At 39.5% G+C, this 22,301-nt stretch overlaps 1 protein-coding gene and 1 long non-coding RNA gene across 2 annotated transcripts; both read left to right on the plus strand.

The window, feature by feature from the left end:
* Positions 1-432: 432 nt before the first annotated feature.
* LOC310691398 (vomeronasal type-2 receptor 26-like) lies at positions 433-8,562 on the plus strand. The gene is made up of 7 exons (XM_083471173.1): positions 433-579; positions 2,233-2,524; positions 3,411-3,576; positions 3,713-3,776; positions 4,972-5,199; positions 5,943-6,069; positions 7,192-8,562. Exons 4-7 carry the CDS (start codon positions 3,729-3,731, stop codon positions 8,091-8,093), a joined length of 1,305 nt encoding a protein of 434 aa, XP_083327299.1. The 5' UTR covers positions 433-579; positions 2,233-2,524; positions 3,411-3,576; positions 3,713-3,728; the 3' UTR covers positions 8,094-8,562.
* A 6,915-nt stretch (positions 8,563-15,477) lies between these two features.
* On the plus strand, positions 15,478-17,900 carry LOC310691488. Its single transcript, XR_014518517.1, has 3 exons — positions 15,478-15,701; positions 16,409-16,535; positions 17,666-17,900. It is a non-coding gene; the product is annotated as an uncharacterized lncRNA (long non-coding RNA).
* Positions 17,901-22,301: the final 4,401 nt, after the last annotated feature.

The raw sequence follows: 22,301 nt of genomic DNA on the forward strand, positions 1-22,301 counted from the left end.
AAACCCTTCTGCCACTTTTTTCTTTCATCTAAGCAGCAGGATTGGGAGTAAAAAAAAAAAGTTAAAGTCTTACTCAGACTCTATACTCTGAATAAGTAATTAATATTCCTTTTCTGCAATTACTCAAATCACTGCAATTTCTTCTCCAGGTCAAATCCCCAGTTGGCTTCCTGGAGGGAAGAAAAAAATCAACAAGCAAGTCTAAAAGTGTTTTTAAAAAACCTCATATGTTATGGAGAGCCAGTGTAGGGGGAGAGACAGACAGGGCTCTATCAGTTCAATTTAGGAAAATATAATTTCTGTTACTTCTCAAGGAATGTATTTGCAACCCGTTGATGAAATGTTTATCATAAGCTAGGCTTTCAGGATGTTGCTATTGGTGTTGCTGTTTCTGATAACTCCTGTTTCCATTACCTCTAATTCTATCCACTGCCCCAGGAATAATCCTTTTCCTGTTCTACACGAGTGGTACCAGCCAGGTGAATTCATCATTGGTGGAGTTCTTTCTCAGAGCTTTTACAATTTCTATGAAATTTTGTATAAGGATCACCCATCACAGAACGTTTTTGATGTTTCATAGTAAGAATCTTCCATTCCCCCTCTGGATTGCCCTTTCCTTTCTTTCATGCCTTTCAGACAGGAATCCTAAAGGGAGGGTCTGTTTTATCACTGACATTTTCAAGCTGCAGTGGGAGCCATAATTTGCCTGAATATTTGAATAAAAAAAAACCTTCTTTCTGTATTTTTTTTTTAAAAGAATCTAGCCATTGTCACAGTTTATTTGAATGAAATGGTGTATTTACAATTGCTCTGCTGTCTACTTATTGTGAGGAGTGGGGAAGAGAAGAGTGAAAATGTAAATAAATAGTTAAGGTTACATTACAGCTAAAGGTAGGTAGCCGTGTTGACCTGACACAGTTTGTTCTTGGTATAAGCTTTCATGTGCATGCTAGTATATGAAGAAGTGTGCATGCACACAAAAGCTTATACCAAGAACAAACTGAGTCAGTCTCCAAGGTGCTACTGGACATTTTTTTATTTTCTATATATATTTTGATTACAGATATATTCAAAGGATAAAATTATACACTATTCTTCGATCTCCCAAAGCTTCCTTGCCTTTTGAAGGAGTATTATATTTTACTACCTCATATTCAAGGTCCTTTACAGACTTGAATTTCTTAGGTTAGTTGTCTTGCCACTGACATTCATGAGGGTATTTGTCTTTCTATTATATATTTATTTTGTGGCTCCTGATCTGGGGGGGGGGGGAGACTCCATGGGAGGAGTTAGATCATGGTGAAACTCCCTGGGCCAAAATGTAAGTTCAGAAAGTTATGGAGGGATATGGAAATTGGTTGAAATTTGTTGAGGCAGGCAGGGACTGCTACAGTTCACGTTAGATAGCACAGAGAAACCTGATATTGTCAGAATGGGGCATTATCCCAGAAAGAGAGGCTGACATTGTGCTAGAAAACCTAAAGAAATAGGAGACAAATTTTGCTATCAGCTATGTATTCTGGTGTGAAGGTAAAATCAGTGACATCTGACTCCCCTTTGTGCAACATCAATGACTGTCCTTAGCTACAGTAGCCTGCACACCTGAAACCTGTAGTTCTAATTTGCAAGAAACTTTCCTGACTCTACCGCAAATGTATACAGTGGTACCTTGCGTTACATACACTTTGGGTTACATACGCTTCAGGTTACAGACTCCACTAACCCAGAAACAGTACCTCAGGTTAAGAACTTTGCTTCAGGATAAGAACAGAAATCGTGCTCTGGCGGCGCAGTGGCAGCAGGAGGCCCCATCAAGTGGTGATTCAGGTTAAGAACAGTTTCAGGTTAAGTACTGGCCTCAGGAACGAATTAAGTACTTAACCCGAGCTACCACTGTACTGAGAAAAAAGTCTATCTGAATTCATAGGGCATTCGCATAAGGGTGTATAAAACTGCAGCTTTCAGTTAAATGAAGTGGTCGGCTATTTAAGGAGAAACAGATTTGCTTTTTTGTTTTTCTTGATCAACCGAGATAGAAATGTCATGCAATAGCAGAGCAGCAGGTATGTGAAAGTATCATGCAAAGCAGCAATGTCCTGATCATTGGACAGTATGGATTTTATTAGCTTAGGTGTATAAATTACAAATGCAACATTTTCATTTCATTTTGAAACAGAAGATGTCCAATATCATAGTATATTCATATTTGTACCTAATTTACTTTATTTGCAGTATGGTGCCAAAATTTTATCAGCACGTCCTTGCATTGGCATTTGCTGTGAAAGAAGTCAATGAGAATCCCAACATCTTGCCCAATATCACACTTGGCTTCCACATCTATGATAGCTATTATGATGCAAGGATGACCTACCGCACGACTCTAGATCTCCTCTTCAAAATGAGGACATTTGTCCCCAACTACAAATGTGACACCCAGAAAACCCTCATATCCACCATTGGGGGACTTGGCCATGATACCACCTTCCATATGGCAGACACATTAGGTATCTACAAGATTCCACAGGTAAGAGGTATGAAGGGGTGAATGAGATTTTTTTCTTCCTGCCTCTATGGGTTGCTTCCATGTTTGTTTTACACAGGGCGGACCTATTGGGAAGTATTCTAGCCAGTAGTTTTACTGAGAACAGACTCATCAAAATTAATGCATCCATCTTAGTTATGATCAATAATTTAAAATTTAGTTTTGTACAAGCCTTATATATCATTATCCCGTATTCCTTGTATACTGCTTTTTCTGCTTCATTTCTAGGGATATGTGATTGATCAGGTCACAGCTCAAATCAAAATGTGCAATTAGAAAAAAAAGTTTAGAACCTGTTGAATAAAAAGCCAAAAGATATAGGATGAATGTTTTCCATATAACCTAAAAATATATGTACATTTTCTTTCAGTTTGCGTATGGTTCATTTCCCCCAGTGAAGAGTGATGCAAGTCAGGTTCCTTCCTTTTACCGCATGGTGCCCAATGAAGCCCACCAGTTTGTGGGGATTATCCGCTTGCTTAAGCATTTTGGATGGAAGTGGATCGGCCTCCTTGCTCTGAATGATAACAGTGGAGAACATTTCTTGCAGACCCTGGAGCCATTGCTTTCTCAAAATGGAATTTGTTCAGCCTTCACACAAAAAATTCCAAAAGAAGTCCACTTTGATAATGTGGATGAAATGCATGGTATAGCCTTGAATATCTATGTACATATCAGAGATAATAAGGTAACTACATTTATTGTTTACGGAGAATCTTTGGCAATTATATCACTGAGGATTATTATATTTCTGCCAGATCCTACAAATAAGAAAAACACATCATTTAAAAAGGTATGGATCTTTACAGCAAGGACTGATTTCATATCTATGGGTCTTCTTAAGGTTTGGAATGTTCTGCTCTTCCAGGGTTCCCTTTCCTTCACAATCCACTCACAAAATCTTCCAGCATTCAAGGAATTTCTTCACAACATAAAGCCTTCCCAGAGCCAGGGAGATGGTTTCATCAAAGGCTTCTGGGAGCAAGCATTTGACTGTATTCTTCCCAATTTCAATGCACCAATGGAGGTCTATGGTATGTGTACTGGAGAGGAGAGGTTGCAGAGTCTTCCAAGGTCTCTGTTTGAAATGAGCATGACTGGTCACAGCTACAGCATCTATAATGGTGTCTATGCTGTGGCTCATGCCTTGCATAACATTTACTCACCTAGATCCAAGCAGAGAGGAATGGGGAAAAGTGAAAGATTAAAACTTCAGAATCTGGAGCCTTGGCAGGTAATGCTCTAAGAATGAAGAGAAAAAAATATTATCATTATCTGCATGACATTATATACCACTGGAACTTAAGACATTTCTGCTTGGTTATCTAATAAAACTATTATTATTTAGAAGTCATTTGAAAGCAGCCTTGTATCAGGAAGTTATTGATGTTTGATTATATTTTAATATGTGCTGGAAGCCTCCCAGGGTGGATGGGGTGACCTTGCCAGATGGCTGGGGTATATATAATAAATAATGATTATGATTATAAGACAGTATTCCAGAAAATTATCAAGAAATTTAATTCATCCACATAAACTGCTGCTAAGACTACAATAGCTAAGAATATCTGAATGGTTGGAGAAAATTTGGTCAATAGTAACTATGATTACACCAACTTATAAAAGAATACATATAAACCAGCCTAACAGCTCTATGGATAAAAACATATTTTTTGTTATATTTTGGAAAAATAAGTTCAGTTATAATGTCCAAGCTTATGCTGCTTTCAACCTCTAGTAATTGTATTAATTTAGGCTCTTTAATTTCTTTTATTTATTGTTAAAAGAAAAAAATAAGGACTTTATCAAATTAGGAATCAGAAGTTCTGTTTAAATGGTATTGAAAAATTGTATTCACTGAAAAAAATTAGTGTTTGCATCTTAAATTGTGTACTTCTTTTTGCCAAATAATATTTTTCTTAGAGTTCTTCACCATACAATAATATAACAGCTACAAAAACTACAGTCAAAACAGGAAGAATGCCGAGTCCTTTCCTAGAGGCAATTCACAGCTCTCACCTGAGATCCCTCCTCTTTCCTCCCTTCCTCTCACTTTGGGGGCTAATGCTTCCCTGTCTCCCACCTAGAGCCCTCCATGACCACCCCTATGAATAGTTAATCCCTGGGCCTTAACAAGGGCCCCAAATATAGGACCTCACAAGAAAAAAAGAAGAAAAAAGATGAGAGGGAAAGGAGAAAATAAAGGGAAAGGAATATTAGAGATAAATAAAAAGGGCTTCCAAAGCAGAATAAAGTCTCCATCTGTTGTGTCAAAAACACAGATATTTCACACATGTTCTTTGTTAGCTGAACCTACGTTATTATACCTAAATAAGATTCATGAAGACATTTTTCTGTAAACCATGGCATATTATTCAAAATCTCATTTATGCCGATTCCCATTCAACTTCATTTTCTCTTTCTATTAGCTACACCCTGTTCTTCAGGACATTTCATTTAACAACTCAGCTGGAGAAACCGTGTCCTTTACTGATCAAAGAGAAGTGGGAGGGGGATTTGACATCATGAACATAGTCACGTTCCCAAACAGGTCTTTCCTTCGATTGAAGATTGGATGGGTTGATTCTGATGCAGATGATGGAAAAGAATTCAGCATTAATGAAGACATGATTATATGGCACAATGATTTTAACCAGGTCTGGAATCTAGGCAGGGGTGCCAAGTTGAAAAATATATGGGGGGGAGGGAGGTAAGCCCTGCACCGATTAATCAGTTGCAAGACGTGGCTCATCTACACATTTGGAATGACAATGCCCATCACCTCTGGGAGAGGGTTGGCCCCTCAATTATTTTACTGAGGGTGTATGTGAAGGGACCTTGGCCCCTAGAAGTTGGCTCCTATGACTGTAGAATTTACTTGTAGGCCCCACATTCTCCTACTGATGAGCATACTGATATACTCCTCCGCTGAATTCTTGTTTAAGCTACTTGTACTATGGCCCCTTAAGCCTGTGGGGCAGAGTATGGATGACGTTTCAGGTTAACTTGGTTCATTCTCTTTGAGTTTGTGGCCTCAAAGGCAGTGTGAATTTAAAAAAGGCTTACCAAATACTGACAGGTTTAGGAGAGTGATACAAGTTTTGAGTATCTGCCACATATGGTATTTCCACTTTAACGTTTATGATTTCTGAAAGTTAGTTAACAAAATGATCCTAGATTTTTCTGTATTTTGTATTTTGCCTCTTTCATTCCAGTTTCTTAACAAAAATGGGCTGATGGTTGGACGATATATTAAGCAGCAGTCCGGTGCCAATGTTTCTGGGATGAGAGATCCCCTTTCTTCTTTCTTCTTTCTTATTCTTTCTTATTTGAACTTCAGAAGCTGAAACATTCTTTCAAATATTAGTCCCTTCTGAAATGATTTCCTGTTTATTGGTAGGTGATGCCCATTTCTGTTTGCAATGACTACTGTCATGAGGGCTATCAGAAGAAAAGTAAGGAAGGACAGAAATTTTGCTGCTATGATTGTACTTCATGTCCAGAAGGGAAGATTTCAAACCAGAATGGTATGTGACAGTTTCCATTGTACAAGATTAGTAAATCTCTGTTGAAAACCACACTATCCTGCTTGGAGTGATGTGAATATTTTATTGCTACTTTCCAGTAACACGTCATCAATACGTTCAAAAACAAAAGAGTCTGGTGAAATCCCATGCAGGTGGATCTGAAAGTAATCCCCCCCATCCCCAAAAATGATTTCATTGTACACATAATTTAAGTGAACCCAGTGCTTATTTTCCCAGTGTGCCTTCCCCTAAACATTTTGTGTATCTAAGTTTGGCCTCAGTGAGGAGCAATATTTCAATATGAGTAGGAAAAGAAGAGTACCCCAAATATTTTTTTTAGAAATAAAAGCACTGAGTGAACCTGTCAAGTAGTAAAATGGTACAGAAGCTTAGATTTGCAAATGATGTGTGTAGTAAGAATGAAACATGCTAGATATCATCCAGGGTAGAATTAGGCCAGAAATTTATTCGTTATGCTTCAGGGAAGAGGGAATGTCATGGCAGCATTTGCTGTTTGAATGGCACTCCACTTGATGGTGTAGCTGCATTCGACATCCTTCAGGGTTGGACAAGGTTGGAGCTTTGTATTTGGCAAGACAGGCATTCTGGTTCCCAGTAGGGAACGGTATATGTATGGGGGGGGGAGCAACACTGGGCCCCATCTGTCCAAGTGGCATGCCTTGATCTTTTCACTCTTTACAATCCACCCTATTGATGTGACTTTCTGTCCATCATTTTGACAAAGGCTTTAGAATGCCTAGCAATGGCTACTGGCACTTACTGAAGGAAAGGCAAAAACATTCTAACCTAGAGACAAATGAATATGGGAGCAAAGTACCTTTTCAAGGGGGGGGGATCTCTGTTAACTGCCCACCCAAAAGACCAAGGTTCCACTCACTATGTCATCTTGGTGCCACAGCATGGCCACTTAAAAAAAATTGTAAAAAACCCACAAAACCTCTGTCAGATTCAGCAGCAATGTAATGAGTAATTCAAATATACAACCAGCTCTCTGACAATAAAGAAGGTTCAAAATAGATCAACAGGATCAATAATGGCTACATAGTCAGCATAAAGCACAGATGAATTGCAAATGGAGTTTGGCTTTCTTCTGTTTGTCAGATACGGCTGACTGCTTCAGATGCCCAGAAGATCAGTATGCAAACAAGAAGAAAAATGGATGTATCCCTAAAACTATCAACTTTCTTTCTTATGAAGAACCTTTAGGGATCAGCTTGGCCTCACTTGCTCTTTCTTTTTCCCTGATCACTACTTTGGTGCTTGCAGCGTTTATTCAGCACAAAGACACTCCCATTGTCAAAGCCAACAACAGGGATCTCACCTACACTCTCCTCATCGCCCTCCAATTCTGCTTCCTTTCATCTCTTCTATTCATTGGACACCCTGGCAAAATGACCTGCCTTCTTCGCCAAACAACCTTCGGCATTGTCTTCTCTGTGGCTGTTTCCTGTGTGTTGGCCAAAACCATCACTGTAGTTGCAGCTTTCATGGCCACCAAGCCTGGGTCCAGTATGAGGAAGTGGGTAGGGAAAAAGCTGTCCAACTCCGTTGTCCTTTCCTGCTCCCTCGTTCAAGCGATTATTTGTACTGGGTGGTTGATGACCTCTCCACCATTTCCAGATCAAGACATGCACTCGGTAATGGAAGAAACCATTGTGCAATGTAACGAAGGCTCAGTGACCATGTTTTACTGCGTCTTGGGCTACATGGGCCTCCTGGCCATTGCCAGCTTCATTGTGGCATTTGCAGCTCGCAAATTGCCAGACACTTTTAATGAAGCCAAGTTTATTACCTTCAGCATGTTGCTGTTCTGCAGTGTTTGGTTGTCTTTTGTTCCAACTTACCTAAGCACTAAAGGGAAATCCATGGTGGTGGTGGAGATCTTCTCCATCTTGTCCTCCAGTGCTGGGTTGTTGGTCTGCATCTTTGCCCCTAAATGCTACATCATTATTCTGAAGCCAGAGCTGAACAACCGGGAGCAACTGATGAAGAGAAGGATGTAAATTCAACCTTCCTTCTTCTTTCTATTCTATTGTATTGTTATATATAAGGGAGTTTTCTGTAAAAGTGGTTACCTTGAATACATCCTGTGAGGTGATACTCTTTCGTAGGATCAATTTGGGATATTTAGAGTTTTGAAATTAAAGCAAATTAAAATGCTCTGTCACCTTAGCTCAGGAGTGAGGAACGACTTGGTGGTCGGCCCTGTTTTGCGCAGCTGAGTAGTCAATTCTCAGGCCATTCCTGGCAAACCACACCCACCTTATTCTCAGCTGATATCATATGGGACATCATAGGAACTATCAGGAGCTGAAGGTGAGTTTCCAGATTGTCTCTTCCCAGAAGATCCCCTGGAGGGATGCTTCCAGCCTTCCCAGCCCCTCAGTTTGAAAGTCTTATAAGAAGATTCTGCAGGAGAAGGACTTTGAGGAACATCATGAGACAGGTCTTTCTAGGAGCATGTGAAACTCCTATGTTACTTTGTAAAGTTGTCTGTTGCTCATGAAACCTTGTTGTATTTATTGGACTCAGGTGCAGCTTTTTGGTATGTTTTTATATTTGCCATCATATTGTTCTATTATCCTGTTCTGATATTATTTTTGTGATGTTTGATTTTAAAATGTGTCCATTTATCCTTTGTTTATGGCAATTTGCCCACCATTATAAAATCATAGCATTGTATGGTTGGAGGAGTCCCTCAGGGTCATCTGTTCCAACTCTTTAAATGATTGAACCTCAATTAAAGCATCCATGACAGATGACAGACAGGTTAGTTGTCCCATCCACCTCTCAAAGACTCATTGCTTTCTGGATCCCAGTGACAGACAGGTTGGTTGTCCCTTCCACCTCTCAAACTTTGTCCATCAAGGACTGGGAGAATGATCAATCTGGCCAATTGTGGGGAAATGTTACTGACTTCTGCTTTAGGACAAGAAACTTAATAATAAAAATGAACTTTTGTGGATAGAAATGCACTAGGGAAAGGCATTGAAAAGTGTGGAATGAATGGTAGCTTGATTTACTTTCAATTCACTTATAAAAATGTATTTCTTATATGGGACTGATTTACCTTATATTATTCTATTCTGTAATACTGAATTATATTTCTTTCAATAAAGAAACATGTTAACTAAAATTAAGTTTCTGAGTGTCTTCCTTGAACTTTAAATGCATTGTTTGCTAATATCGAGCAGGAGTATATACTCTCCTCAATGTGGTGCCGCTTTCTGGGATAATCTAAGATGGTACTGTAATTGCTGAACAATAACTTTGATACATCAAAGGCACCCTCAATATTTACATTATGTAGGGCAATATATGCCCCACAGATTTAAGAACAGGACAGAACAAATCATATGTTTGGATGGTCCCACAAAAAGAATAATAATACTAATAGTAATAAAAAACAACTTTTATTTATATCCTACCCTCCCTGGCTGAAGCCGGGCTCAGGGCAGCTAACATAACATATATAGCATGGGTATAAAATCAAGCAGTAATGAAATTACCTCCTAAAAACAGGTCTGGATCAAATTAAAATCTAATTAGATGGCTTTCCACAGGATTAGGGTTGGGAACAGTAAATGCTCATCAGGCGCTACTGTTTTCAACAGGCATCTAAAAGAACAAACTTTTTGTGAATGCCTAAAGTTATTAGCAGTTCCAAAAGTGTTGCCACATCTTAAAGGGAAATGGCATTGGAAGTGGCCTTAATCTCAAAATTTAGCACTCCTGTTTACCCAATGAAATCACTCTGAATTTCCTGTTGTCATTAGCTTACCAAGGAAAAGTCCTTCGGTGACTGTGGTTTGTTGAGATCATTCATTACAAATTCTCCTCTGAAACTGTGAATTGATTAACGTCCTTTGCAGTATGGTGACAAAATTCTACCAGCACAGACTTGCCGGGACAATGAGAATCCCATGATCTTACCCAATATCACTCAAGGGTTAGACATCTATGGTGTATTATTATTATTATTATTATTATTATTATTATTATTATTATTAATCCTTATCCTCAGTAATAACCCCAACAACTACTAGATATGCCTCCCATGCTCTGCTTCATATTTTCAGTGTTTTTGCTTACCCAGAATATTACCTTGAATTCTGATAATGTTTTGTGATGCTCTGAATAAGGAACAGAGCAACATGAATGTGTCAGACAGTATATAGTAGGCATGAAACCCTATTAAAATTTAGACTAGGTGTTTTGTGCTCTTCCCTTTCTGGTCCCACTCACCAAAGGCTTAAAGTTTATGAAAGGTTACCCAGAAGAGAATTCCCATTTCCTTGAAGATAACTGGTGTTGATAAATGATCTTAATCTCAAAATTTAGAATTGCTACTTTATATCCTGATGACAGTGTCTTCAGTCACAGTTTCCTGTTGTTCTTAACACACCAAAGAAAAACCCTTCTGCCACTTTATTATTATTATTATTTAAGCAGCAGGATTGGGAGTAAAAAAAACAAAAGTCTGACTCAAACTCAAAACTCTGAATAAGTAAATAATGTTCCTATTCTGCAATTACTCAAATCACTGCAATTTCTTCTCCAGGTCAAGTCCCCAGTTGGCTTCCTGAAGGGAAGAAAAAAATCAACAAGTCTAAAAGTGTTTTAAAAATAAGCTCATATGTTATGGAGAGCTAGTGTAGGGGCAGAGACAGACAAGGCTCTATGAGTTCAGTTTAGGAAAATATAATTTCTGTTACTTCTCAAGGAATGTATTTGCAACCCGTTGATGAAATGTTTATCATAAGCTAGGCTTTCAGGATGTTGCTATTGGTGTTGCTGTTTCTGATAACTCCTGTTTCTATTACCTCTAATTCTATCCACTGCCCCAGGAATAATCCTTTTCCTGTTCTACACGAGTGGTACCAGCCAGGTGAATTCATCATTGGTGGAGTTCTTTCTCAGAGCTTTTACAATTTCTATGAAATTTTGTATAAGGATCACCCATCACAGAACGTTTTTGATGTTTCATAGTAAGAATCTTCCATTCCCCCTCTGGATTGCCCTTTCCTTTCTTTCATGCCTTTCAGACAGGAATCCTAAAGGGAGGGCCTGTTTTATCACTGACATTTTCAAGCTGCAGTGGGAGCCATAATTTGCCTGAATATTTGAATTAAAAAAACCTTCTTTCTGTATTTTTTTAAAAAAAGAATCTAGCCATTGTCACAGTTTATTTGAATGAAATGGTGTATTTACAATTGCTCTGCAGTATACTTATTGTGAGGAGTGGGGAAGAGAAGAGTGAAAATGTAAATAAATAGTTAAGGTTACATTACAGTTAAAGGTAGGTAGCTGTGTTGACCTGACACAGTTTGTTCTTGGTATAAGCTTTTATGTGCATGCTAGTATCTGAAGAAGTGTGCATGCACAGAAAAGCTTATATCAAGAACAAACTGAATCAGTCTCCAAGGTGCTACTGGACATTTTTTTTATTTTCTATATATATTTTGATTACAGATATATTCAAAGGATAAAATTATACACTATTCTTCGATCTCCCAAAGCTTCCTTGCCTTTTGAAGGAGTATTATATTTTACTACCTCATATTCAAGGTCCTTTACAGACTTGAATTTCTTAGGTTAGTTGTCTTGCCGCTGACATTCATGAGGGTATTTGTCTTTCCATTATATATTTATTTTGTGGCTCCTGATCTGGGGTGGGGGGGACTCCATGGGAGGAGTTAGATCATGGTGAAACTCCCTGGGCCAAAATGTAAGTTCAGAAAGTTATGGATGGAGGGATATGGAAATTGGTTGAAATTTGTTGAGGCAGGCAGGGACTGCTACAGTTCACGTTAGATAGCACAGAGAAACCTGATATTGTCAGAATGGGGCATTATCCCAGAAAGAGAGGCTGACATTGTGCTAGAAAACCTAAAGAAATAGGAGACAAATTTTGCTATCAGCTATGTATTCTGGTGTGAAGGTAAAATCAGTGACATCTGACTCCCCTTTGTGCAACATCAATGACTGTCCTTAGCTACAGTAGCCTGCACACCTGAAACCTGTACTTCTAATTTGCAAGAAACTTTCCTGACTCTACCGCAAATGTATACAGTGGTACCTTGCGTTACATACACTTTGGGTTACATACGCTTCAGGTTACAGACTCCACTAACCCAGAAACAGTACCTCAGGTTAAGAACTTTGCTTCAGGATAAGAACAGAAATCGTGCTCTGGCAGCGCAGTGGCAGCAGGAGGCCCCATCAGTGGTGATTCAGGTTAAGAACAGTTTCAGGTTAAGTACTGGCCTCAGGAACGAATTAAGTACTTAACCCGAGCTACCACTGTACTGAGAAAAAAGTCTATCTGAATTCATAGGGCATTCGCATAAGGGTGTATAAAACTGCAGCTTTCAGTTAAATGAAGTGGTCGGCTATTTTAAGGAGAAACAGATTTGCTTTTTTGTTTTTCTTGATCAACCGAGATAGAAATGTCATGCAATAGCAGAGCAGCAGGTATGTGAAAGTATCATGCAAAGCAGCAATGTCCTGATCATTGGACAGTATGGATTTTATTAGCTTAGATGTATAAATTACAAATGCAACATTTTCATTTCATTTTGAAACAGAAGATGTCCAATATCGTAGTATATTCATAATTGTACCTAATTTACTTTATTTGCAGTATGGTGCCAAAATTTTATCAGCACGTCCTTGCATTGGCATTTGCTGTGAAAGAAGTCAATGAGAATCCCAACATCTTGCCCAATATCACACTTGGCTTCCACATCTATGATAGCTATTATGATGCAAGGATGACCTACCGCACGACTCTAGATCTCCTCTTCAAAATGAGGACATTTGTCCCCAACTACAAATGTGACACCCAGAAAACCCTCATATCGACCATTGGAGGACTTGGCCATGATACCACCTTCCATATGGCAGACACATTAGGTATCTACAAGATTCCACAGGTAAGAGGTATGAAGGGGTCAATGAGAATCTTTTTTTCCTGCCTCTAAGGGTTGCTTTCATGTTTGGTTCAAGACGGAGTGGACCTATTGGGAAGTATTCTAGTCAGTAGTTTTACTGAGAACAGACTCATTAAAATTAATGCATCCATCGTAGTTATGATCAATAATTTAAAATTTAGTTATGTACAAGCCTGATATATCATTATCCCATATTCCTTGTATATTGCTTTTTCTGCTTTATTTCTAGGGATATGTGATTGATCTGGTCACAGCTCAAATCAAAATGTGCAATTAGAAAAAAAAAAGTTTAGAACCTGTTGAATAAAAAGCCAAAAGATATAGGATGAATGTTTTCCATATAACCTGAAAATATATGTACATTTTCTTTCAGTTTGCGTATGGTTCATTTCCCCCGATGAAGAGTGATACAAGTCAGGTTCCTTCTTTTTACCGCATGGTGCCCAATGAAGCCCACCAGTTTGTGGGGATTATCCGCTTGCTTAAGCATTTTGGATGGAAGTGGATCGGCCTCCTTGCTCTGAATGATAACAGTGGAGAACATTTCTTGCAGACCCTGGAGCCATTGCTTTCTCAAAATGGAATTTGCTCAGCCTTCACACAAAAAATTCCAAAAGAAGTCCACTTTGATAATGTGGATGACATGCATGATATAGCTTTAAATATGTATATACAAATCAGAGATAATAAGGTAACTACATTTATTGTTTACGGAGAATCTTTGGCAATTATATCACTGAGAATTATTATATTTCTGCCAGATCCTACAAATAAGAAAAACACATCATTTAAAAAGGTATGGATCTTTACAGCAAGGACTGATTTCATATCTATGGGTCTTCTTAAGGTTTGGAATGTTCTGCTCTTCCAGGGTTCCCTTTCCTTCACAATCCACTCACAAAATCTTCTAGCATTCAAGGAATTTCTTCAGAGTATAAAGCCTTCCCAGAGCCAGGGAGATGGTTTCATCAAAGGCTTCTGGGAGCAAGCATTTGACTGTATTCTTCCCAATTTCGATGCACCAATGGAGGTCTATGGTATGTGTACTGGAGAGGAGAGGTTGCAGAGTCTTCCAAGGTCTCTGTTTGAAATGAGCATGACTGGTCACAGCTACAGCATCTATAATGGTGTCTATGCTGTGGCTCATGCCTTGCATAACATTTACTCCCCTAGATCCAAGCAGAGAGGAATGGGGAAAAGCGAAAGATTAAAACTTCAGAATCTGGAGCCTTGGCAGGTATTGTTCTGAGAATGAAGAGAAAAAATATTATCATTATCTGCATGACTTTATCTACCACTGGAACTTAAGACATTTCTGCTTGTTTATCTAATAAAACTATTATTATTTAGAAGTCATCTGAAGGCAGCCCTGTATCGGGAAGTTATTAATGTTTGATTATATTTTAATATGTGTTAGAAGCCTCCCAGAGTGGATGGGGCGACCTTGCCAGATGGCTGGAGTATATATAATAAATGATGATTGGGATTAGATAGTATTCCTGAATATTATCAAGAAATTTAATTCAGACTCAGAAACTGCTGCTAAGATTACAATAGCTAAGAATATCTGAATGGTTGGAGAAAATTTGGTCAATAGTAACTATGATTACACCAACTTATAAAAGAATACATATAAACCAGCCTAACAGCTCTATGAAAAAAAAAACATATTTTTTGTTATATTTTGGAAAAATAAGTTCAGTTATAATGTCCAAGCTTATGCTGCTTTCAACCTCTAGTAATTGTATTTATTTAGGCTCTTTAATTACTTTTATTTATTGTTAAAATAAAAAAATAAGGACTTTATCAAATTAGGAATCAGAAGTTCTGTTTAAATGGTATTGCAAAATTGTATTCACTGAAAAAAATTAGTGTTTGCATCTTAAATTGTGTACTTCTTTTTGCCAAATAATATTTTTCTTAGAGTTCTTCACCACACAATAATATAACAGCTACAAAAACTACAGTCAAAACAGGAAGAATGCCGAGTCCTTTCCTAGAGGCAATTCACAGCTCTCACCTGAGATCCCTCCTATTTCCTCCCTTCCTCTCACTTTGGGGGCTAATGCTTCCCTGTTTCCCACCTAGAGCCCTCCATGACCACCCCTATGAATAGTTAATCCCTGGGCCTTAACAAGGGCCCCACATATAGGACCTCACAAGAAAAAAAGAAGAAAAAAGAAAAGAGGCAAAGGAGAAAATAAAGGGAAAGGAATATTAGAGATAAATAAAAAAGGCTTCCAAAGCATAATAAAATCTCCATCTTTTGTGTCAAAATCACAGATATTTTGCACATGTTCTTTTTTAACTGAAGCTACGTTACTATAACTAAATAAGATTCATGAAGACATTTTTCTGTAAACCATGGCATTTTATTCAAAATCTCATTTATGCCGATTCCCATTCAACTCCATTTTCTCTTTCTATTAGCTACACCCTGTTCTTCAGGACATTTCATTTAACAACTCAGCTGGAGAAACCGTGTCCTTTACTGATCAAAGAGAAGTGGGAGGGGGATTTGACATCATGAACATAGTCACGTTCCCAAACAGGTCTTTCCTTCGATTGAAGATTGGATGGGTTGATTCTGATGCAGATGATGGAAAAGAATTCAACATTAATGAGGACATGATTATATGGCACAATGATTTTAACCAGGTCTGGAATCTAGGCAGGGGTGCCAACTTGAAAAATATATGGGGGGGGAGGTAAGCCCTGCACCGATTAATCAGTTGCAAGATGTGGCACATTTGGAATGACAATGCCCATCACCTCTGGGAGAGGGTAGGCGCCTCAATTATTTTACTGAGGGTGTATGTGAAGGGACCTTGGCTGCTAGAAGTTTGCTCCTATGACTCTATAGTTTACTTGTAGGCCCCACATTCTCCTACTTATGAGCATAGTGAGATACTTCTCCACTAAATTCTTGTTTAAGCTGCTTGTACAATGGCCTCTTAAGCCTGTGAGGCAGAGTATGGATGATGTTTCAGGTTAACTTGTTTCATTCACTTTGAGTTTGGGGCCTCTAAGGCAGTGTGAGTTTAAAAAAGGCTTACCAAATACTGACAGGCTTAGGAAAGTGACAGAAGATTTGAATATCTGCCACATATCGTATTTCCACTATAAAGTTTCTGATTTCTGAAAGTTAGTTAACAAAATGACCCTAGATTTATCTGTATTTTTTCTTTTGCCTCTTTCATTCCAGTGTCTTAATAAAAATGGGCTGATAGTTGGACAATGTATGAAGCAGCAGTCCTATGCCAATGTTTCTGGGATGAGAGAGCCCTTTCTTATTTGAACTTCAGAAGCTGAAATATTCTTTCAAATATTTATCCCTTCTGAAATGATTTCCTGTTTATTAATAGGTGATGCCAATTTCTGTGTGCAATGACTACTGTCATGCGGGCTATCAGAAGAAAAGTAAGGAAGGACAGAAATTTTGCTGCTATGATTGTACTCCATGTCCAGAAGGGAAGATTTCAAACCAGAATGGTATGTGACAGTTTTCATTGTACAAGATTAGCAAATCTCTGTTGAAAACCACACTATCCTGCTTCGAGTGGTGTGAATATCCTATTGCTACTTTCCAGTAACACGTCATCAATACGTTCAAAAACAAAAGAGCCTGGTGAAATCTCAAGCTGGTGGATCTGAAAGTAACCCCCCCCCCCCACCCCCAAAAATGATTTCATTGTACACATAATTTAAATGAACCCAGTGCTTATTTTCCCAGTGTGCCTTCCCCTAAACATGTTGTGTATCTATGTTTGGCCTCAGTGAGGAGCAATATTTCAATATGAGTAGGAAAAGAAGAGTACCCCAAACATTTTTTTTTAGAAATAAAAGCACTGAGTGAACCTGTCAAGTAGTAAAATGGTACAGAAGTTGTAGATTTGCAAATGATGTGTGTAGTAAGAATGAAACATGCTAGACATCATCCAGGGTAGAATTAGGCCAGAACTTTATTCTTTATACTTCAGGGAAGAGGAAATGTCATGGCAGCATTTTCTATTTGAATGGCATTCCACTTGATGGTGTAGCTGCATTCGACATCCTTCAGGGTTGGACAAGGTTGGAGCTTTGTATTTGGCAAGACAGGCATTCAGGTTCCCAGTAGGGAACGGTATATGTATGGGGGGGGGGGAGCAACACTGGGCCCCATCTGTCCAAGTGGCATGCCTTGATCTTTTCCCTCTTTACAATCCACCCTATTGATGTGACTTTCTGTCCATCATTTTGACAAAGGCTTTAGAATGCCTAGCAATGGCTACTGGCACTTACTGAAGGAAAGGCAAAAACATTCTAACCTGGAGACAAATGAATATGGGAGCAAAATACCTTTTTTGGGGGGGGGGATCTCTGTTAACTGCCCACCCAAAAAACCAAGGTTCCACTCACTATGTCATCTTGATGCCACAGCATGGCCACTTTAAAAAAATGTAAAAAAACCCACAAAACCTCTGTCAGATTCAGCAGCAATGTAATGAGTAATTCAAATATACAACCAGCTCTCTGACAATAAAGGAGGTTCGAAATAGATCAACAGGATCCATAATGGCTACATAGTCAGCATAAAACACAGATGAATTGCAAATGGAGTTTGGCTTTCTTCTGTTTGTCAGATACGGCTGACTGCTTCAGATGCCCAGAAGATCAGTATGCAAACAAGAAGAAAAATGGATGCAACCCTAAAACTATCAACTTTCTTTCTTATGAAGAACCTTTAGGGAGCAGCTTGGCCTCACTTGCTCTTTCTTTTTCCCTGATCACAACTTTGGTGCTTGCAGCGTTTATTCAGCACAAAGACACTCCTATTGTCAAAGCCAACAACAGGGATCTCACCTACAGTCTCCTCATCGCCCTTCTACTTTGCTTCCTCTCATCTTTTCTGTTTATTGGACACCCTGGCAAAGTAACCTGCCTTCTTCGACAACCCACTTTTGGCATCGTCTTCTCTGTGGCAGTTTCCTGTGTGTTGGCCAAAACCATCACCGTAGTTGCAGCTTTCATGGCCACCAAGCCTGGGTCCAGTATGAGGAAGTGGGTAGGGAAAAAACTGTCCAACTCCTTTGTCCTTTCCTGCTCCCTGGTCCAAGCACTTATTTGTACTGGATGGTTGATGAACTCTCCACCATTTCCAGATCAAGACATGTTCTCGGTAATGGAAGAAACCATTGTGCAATGTAACGAAGGCTCAGTGACCATGTTTTACTGTGTCTTGGGCTACATGGGCCTCCTGGCCATGGCCAGCTTCATTGTGGCATTTGCAGCTCGCAAATTACCTGACAGTTTTAATGAAGCCAAGTTCATTACCTTCAGCATGTTGCTGTTTTGCAGTGTTTGGTTGTCTTTTGTTCCAACTTACCTAAGCACTAAAGGAAAATCCATGGTGGTGGTGGAGATCTTCTCTATCTTGTCCTCCAGTGCTGGGTTGTTGGGCTGCATCTTTGCCCCTAAATGCTACATCATTATTCTGAAGCCAGAGCTGAACAACAGGGAGCAACTGATAAGGAGAAGGATGTAAATTCAACCTTCCTTCTTCTTTCTCTTCTATTGTTATACATAAGGGATTTTAGTATAAAAATGGTTGCTTTGAGTACCTCCTCCGGTGTGATACTCTTTTGCGGGATTGATTTTGAAAGGTTTAGTGTTGTGAAATTAAAGATTAAAATGCTCTGTCACGTTAGCTCAGGAGTGAGGAACAACTTTCCGGACGGGGGGAGGGTGTTAGTTTCCATTGAAAGTGATAATAAAATGGATGCAGGGGAGGGGAGCTTGGTTTTTGATAGAGAAACTGCTTCCACCTCATTGATCAAGCCTCTTTGTAGCTGTCTGTTTAAAAGACTCATTGCCTTCTGACACCCAGTGACAGACGGGTTGGTGGCCCCTTTCAAGTACCAAACTTTGGCCCTCAAGGCCTGGAAGAATGATCAATCTGGCCAACTGTGGGGAAATGTTACTGACTCCTGCCTTAAGGCAAGAAACCTCTGAATAAAAATGGAATATTGTGGGTAGGGAAGCAATAGAGAAATACATTGGAAAATGTGGAATGAATGCTGGCTTTGATAACTTTGAATTACTTCCTATTCTCTTATTAATATGCATTTATTATATGGGTGGGACTGATTTACCTTATATTACTCTGTTCTTTAATTCCGAATTATATTTCCTTAAGTAAAGAAACATGTTAGCTAAAATTAAAGTTCTGAGAGTCTTCCTTGAACCTCAAATACCTTGCTGACAAATATGGAACAGAACAGAACAAATCAACTGTTTGGATTGGCCCACAAAAAGAAAAGGTGCTGCCACATTTATTTATGTATTTTTAAACTCTTTAAACATGCATAACAGACACTGCAGGGCACTGGAAGAAGCTTATGTTCTTTACATGGATGTTATTGGACTGGCACGTGTGAGGTAAAGCAATCCCTAAAGTAAACCGGTCCCAATATATTTATGACTTCCTATATGAATTGATTAGAGTAAGTGCCTCATAAATGGTTTCAATACAATGGGAGAGAGGCGTCAGTCCAAGGGGCTCTATTCCCTCCAAATGTCTCTTCCAGGCCCTCGGAACTCATCCCAGGTTGTATTCCTCACTGGCTCTGCTTCAGATCCTGTGGCTTTGCTTGCCTGTTATATGTCCTTGAACTTTGATAATAAGACTGCTTGGCCTGAATGGGAATAGAGAGGGGTCCATGTGTTTGAGTAGAAAGTAGACACCATACAGTAGTTAAACTTGCATTAGGTGCTCTGTCCAGTTTTACTTCTTGTCCCACCCACCACTGGCATATGGCTTTTGGAAGGTTACTCAGATCCTGGGGCTGAAACAGGTTCCCCACTTGTCCAATATATCAATACGCTCTGTTGGTTCACGCTAGTGAGTGAAGCTACATGTTTTAAAACTAGAGCTTAATTGTATAGAGAGATATTGATTCCCATTCCCTTGAAGGGAAATGGCACTGGGAAGTGGCCTTTATCTCAAAATTTAGCACTGCTACTTACCCAATGCCATTCAGACGTCAAACCCTGATGAAGTAATTTATAACCTCTCAGGTTTAGCTTTGCTTCAGCACTATGGATACACCAGTGATCATCTGGTTTGGGGGTTCCTGCAGTTATAACAGACCTCCACGCACATAGTTTTTTACTCTTAAAAGGTTAATTTATGCCACACAAAGATAACAGCAAAAGAAATGGAAGCAAATGTCCAGGTAACCCCACAAAATAGCTAAGTTGTCAGCAAGCATACAAAACAGTACTCTGGTACCTTGGGTTAAGAACTTAATTCGTTCTGGAGGGCCGTTCTTAACCTGAAAATGTTCTTAACCTGAGGTACCACTTTAACTAATGGGGCCTCCCGCTGCCACCGCGCCACCACCACATGGTTTCTGTTCTCATCCTGAAGTAAAGTTCTTAACCTGAGGTATTATTTCTGGACTGGCAGATTCTGCAACTCTGTAACCTGAAGTGTCCGTAACCCGAGGTACCACTGTACAGTGATCACGAATGCCTAATGTATCCTCTATCATTAGCTCACCAAGGAAAAGTTATTCAGTCAATTTTTCTGCCTATAAGGAGCAGAATAGCAATTTTAAAAAAAGAAAAACTGCCACTCAGACACCAAACTCTAGAGAGGTAAGTCATAATCCTACCCTGCAGTTACTCAGACCACTACAATTATTTCACCAGGTCAAAACTCCAGAGCAGTGGAGCAGTGGAAAGATCCAGAGCAGATTTTCCCCAGAAGCAACTAGAAAACAAGAAGCAAGTCTGAAAGTGGTTATAAGAAAATCTACCTATTCAATTCTTGATGCTGCATTCAAGGAATGCATATGTAATAATTTGATAATGGGCACTCACACTTTACACTGTGGGTGCACTTTACGCGATCACGTGCAATGCTTCGGATCCCGGGGAACTCACCAGTTTGTATGGGCTGGCCTGCCTCTCAGTGTTATTCTTTGGAGGCTCATGCCCAGCCTCAGCAGTCAAGTTACACTGCTGGGAGGTGGGGCAGTCATATAAATAGGGGGTGGAGCTGGTAGCAGCCAGGCAGTCAGCTAAGGAGCTTCATCCATCCAATCCTCTTTTTGTTTAATGTTTCTTGTTTACAGGTTGACCTTTTTCTTCCTGTTTAGTGAGCGTTGCTATGACCTTTTGACTGGTTGCTATTGAAGACCCGGGAAGAAATTTTCCTGCATTGGCAGGTTTTGTACTTCCCATAACAATTCATCACCTTTATACCTTTCATTACCTTTATACCTTTCATTACCTTTATACCTTTCATTACCTTTAAAGTATATAGGTAAAGGGACCCCTGACTGTTAGGTCCACTCTGGGACTTCCACTCTGGGGTTGCGGCGCTCAACTTGCTTTATTGGCCAAGGGAGCCGGCGTACAGCTTCTGGGTCATGTGGCCAGCATGACTAAGCTGCTTCTGGCGAACCAGAGCAGCGCACAGAAACGCCGTTTACTTTCCCGCCGGAGCGGTACCTATTTATCTACTTGCACTTTGAGGTGCTTTTGAACTGCTAGGTTGGCAGGAGCAGGGACCGAGCAACGGGAGCTCACCCCGTCGCGGGGATTCGAACCGCCGACCTTCTGATCGGCAAGTCCTAGGCTCTGTGGTTTAACCCACAGAGCCACCTGCACCTTGATCTTATTGAGAAGTGCTGAGTCCCATTTCCTTGAAGACAACTGGAGTAGAGAAGTGGTCCTAATCTCAAAATTTATAACTGCTCCTTTTATATCCTGATGACAGTGTCTTCACTCAAGAGTTTCTGGTTGTTCTTAGCACACCAAGGAAAAACCCTTCTGCCACTTTTTTATTTCATCTAAGCAGCAGGATTGGGAGTAAAAAAAGTTAAAGTCTTATTCAGACTCTAAACTCTGAATAAGTAATTAATATTCCTATTCTGCAATTACTCAAATCACTGCAATTTCTTCACCAGGCCAAATTCCCAGTTGGCTTCCTGAAGGGAAGAAAAAATCAACAAGCAAGTCTAAAAGTGTTTAAAAAATAAGCTCATGTGTTATGGAGAGCTAGTGTAGGGGGAGACACAGACAGGGCTCTATCAGTTCAATTTAGGACAATATAATTTCTGTTACTTCTCAAGGAATGTATTTGCAACCCGTTGATGAAATGTTTATCATGAGCTAGGCTGTCAGGATGTTGCTGCTATTGGTGTTGCTGTTTCTAATAACTCCTGTTCCTATTACCTCTAATTCTATCTGCTGTCCCAGGAATAATCCTTT

Source organism: Podarcis liolepis (genome assembly GCF_965112155.1).
Source record: "Podarcis liolepis genome assembly, chromosome: 13".
In the NCBI taxonomy this organism is placed as follows: Eukaryota; Metazoa; Chordata; class Lepidosauria; order Squamata; family Lacertidae; genus Podarcis; species Podarcis liolepis.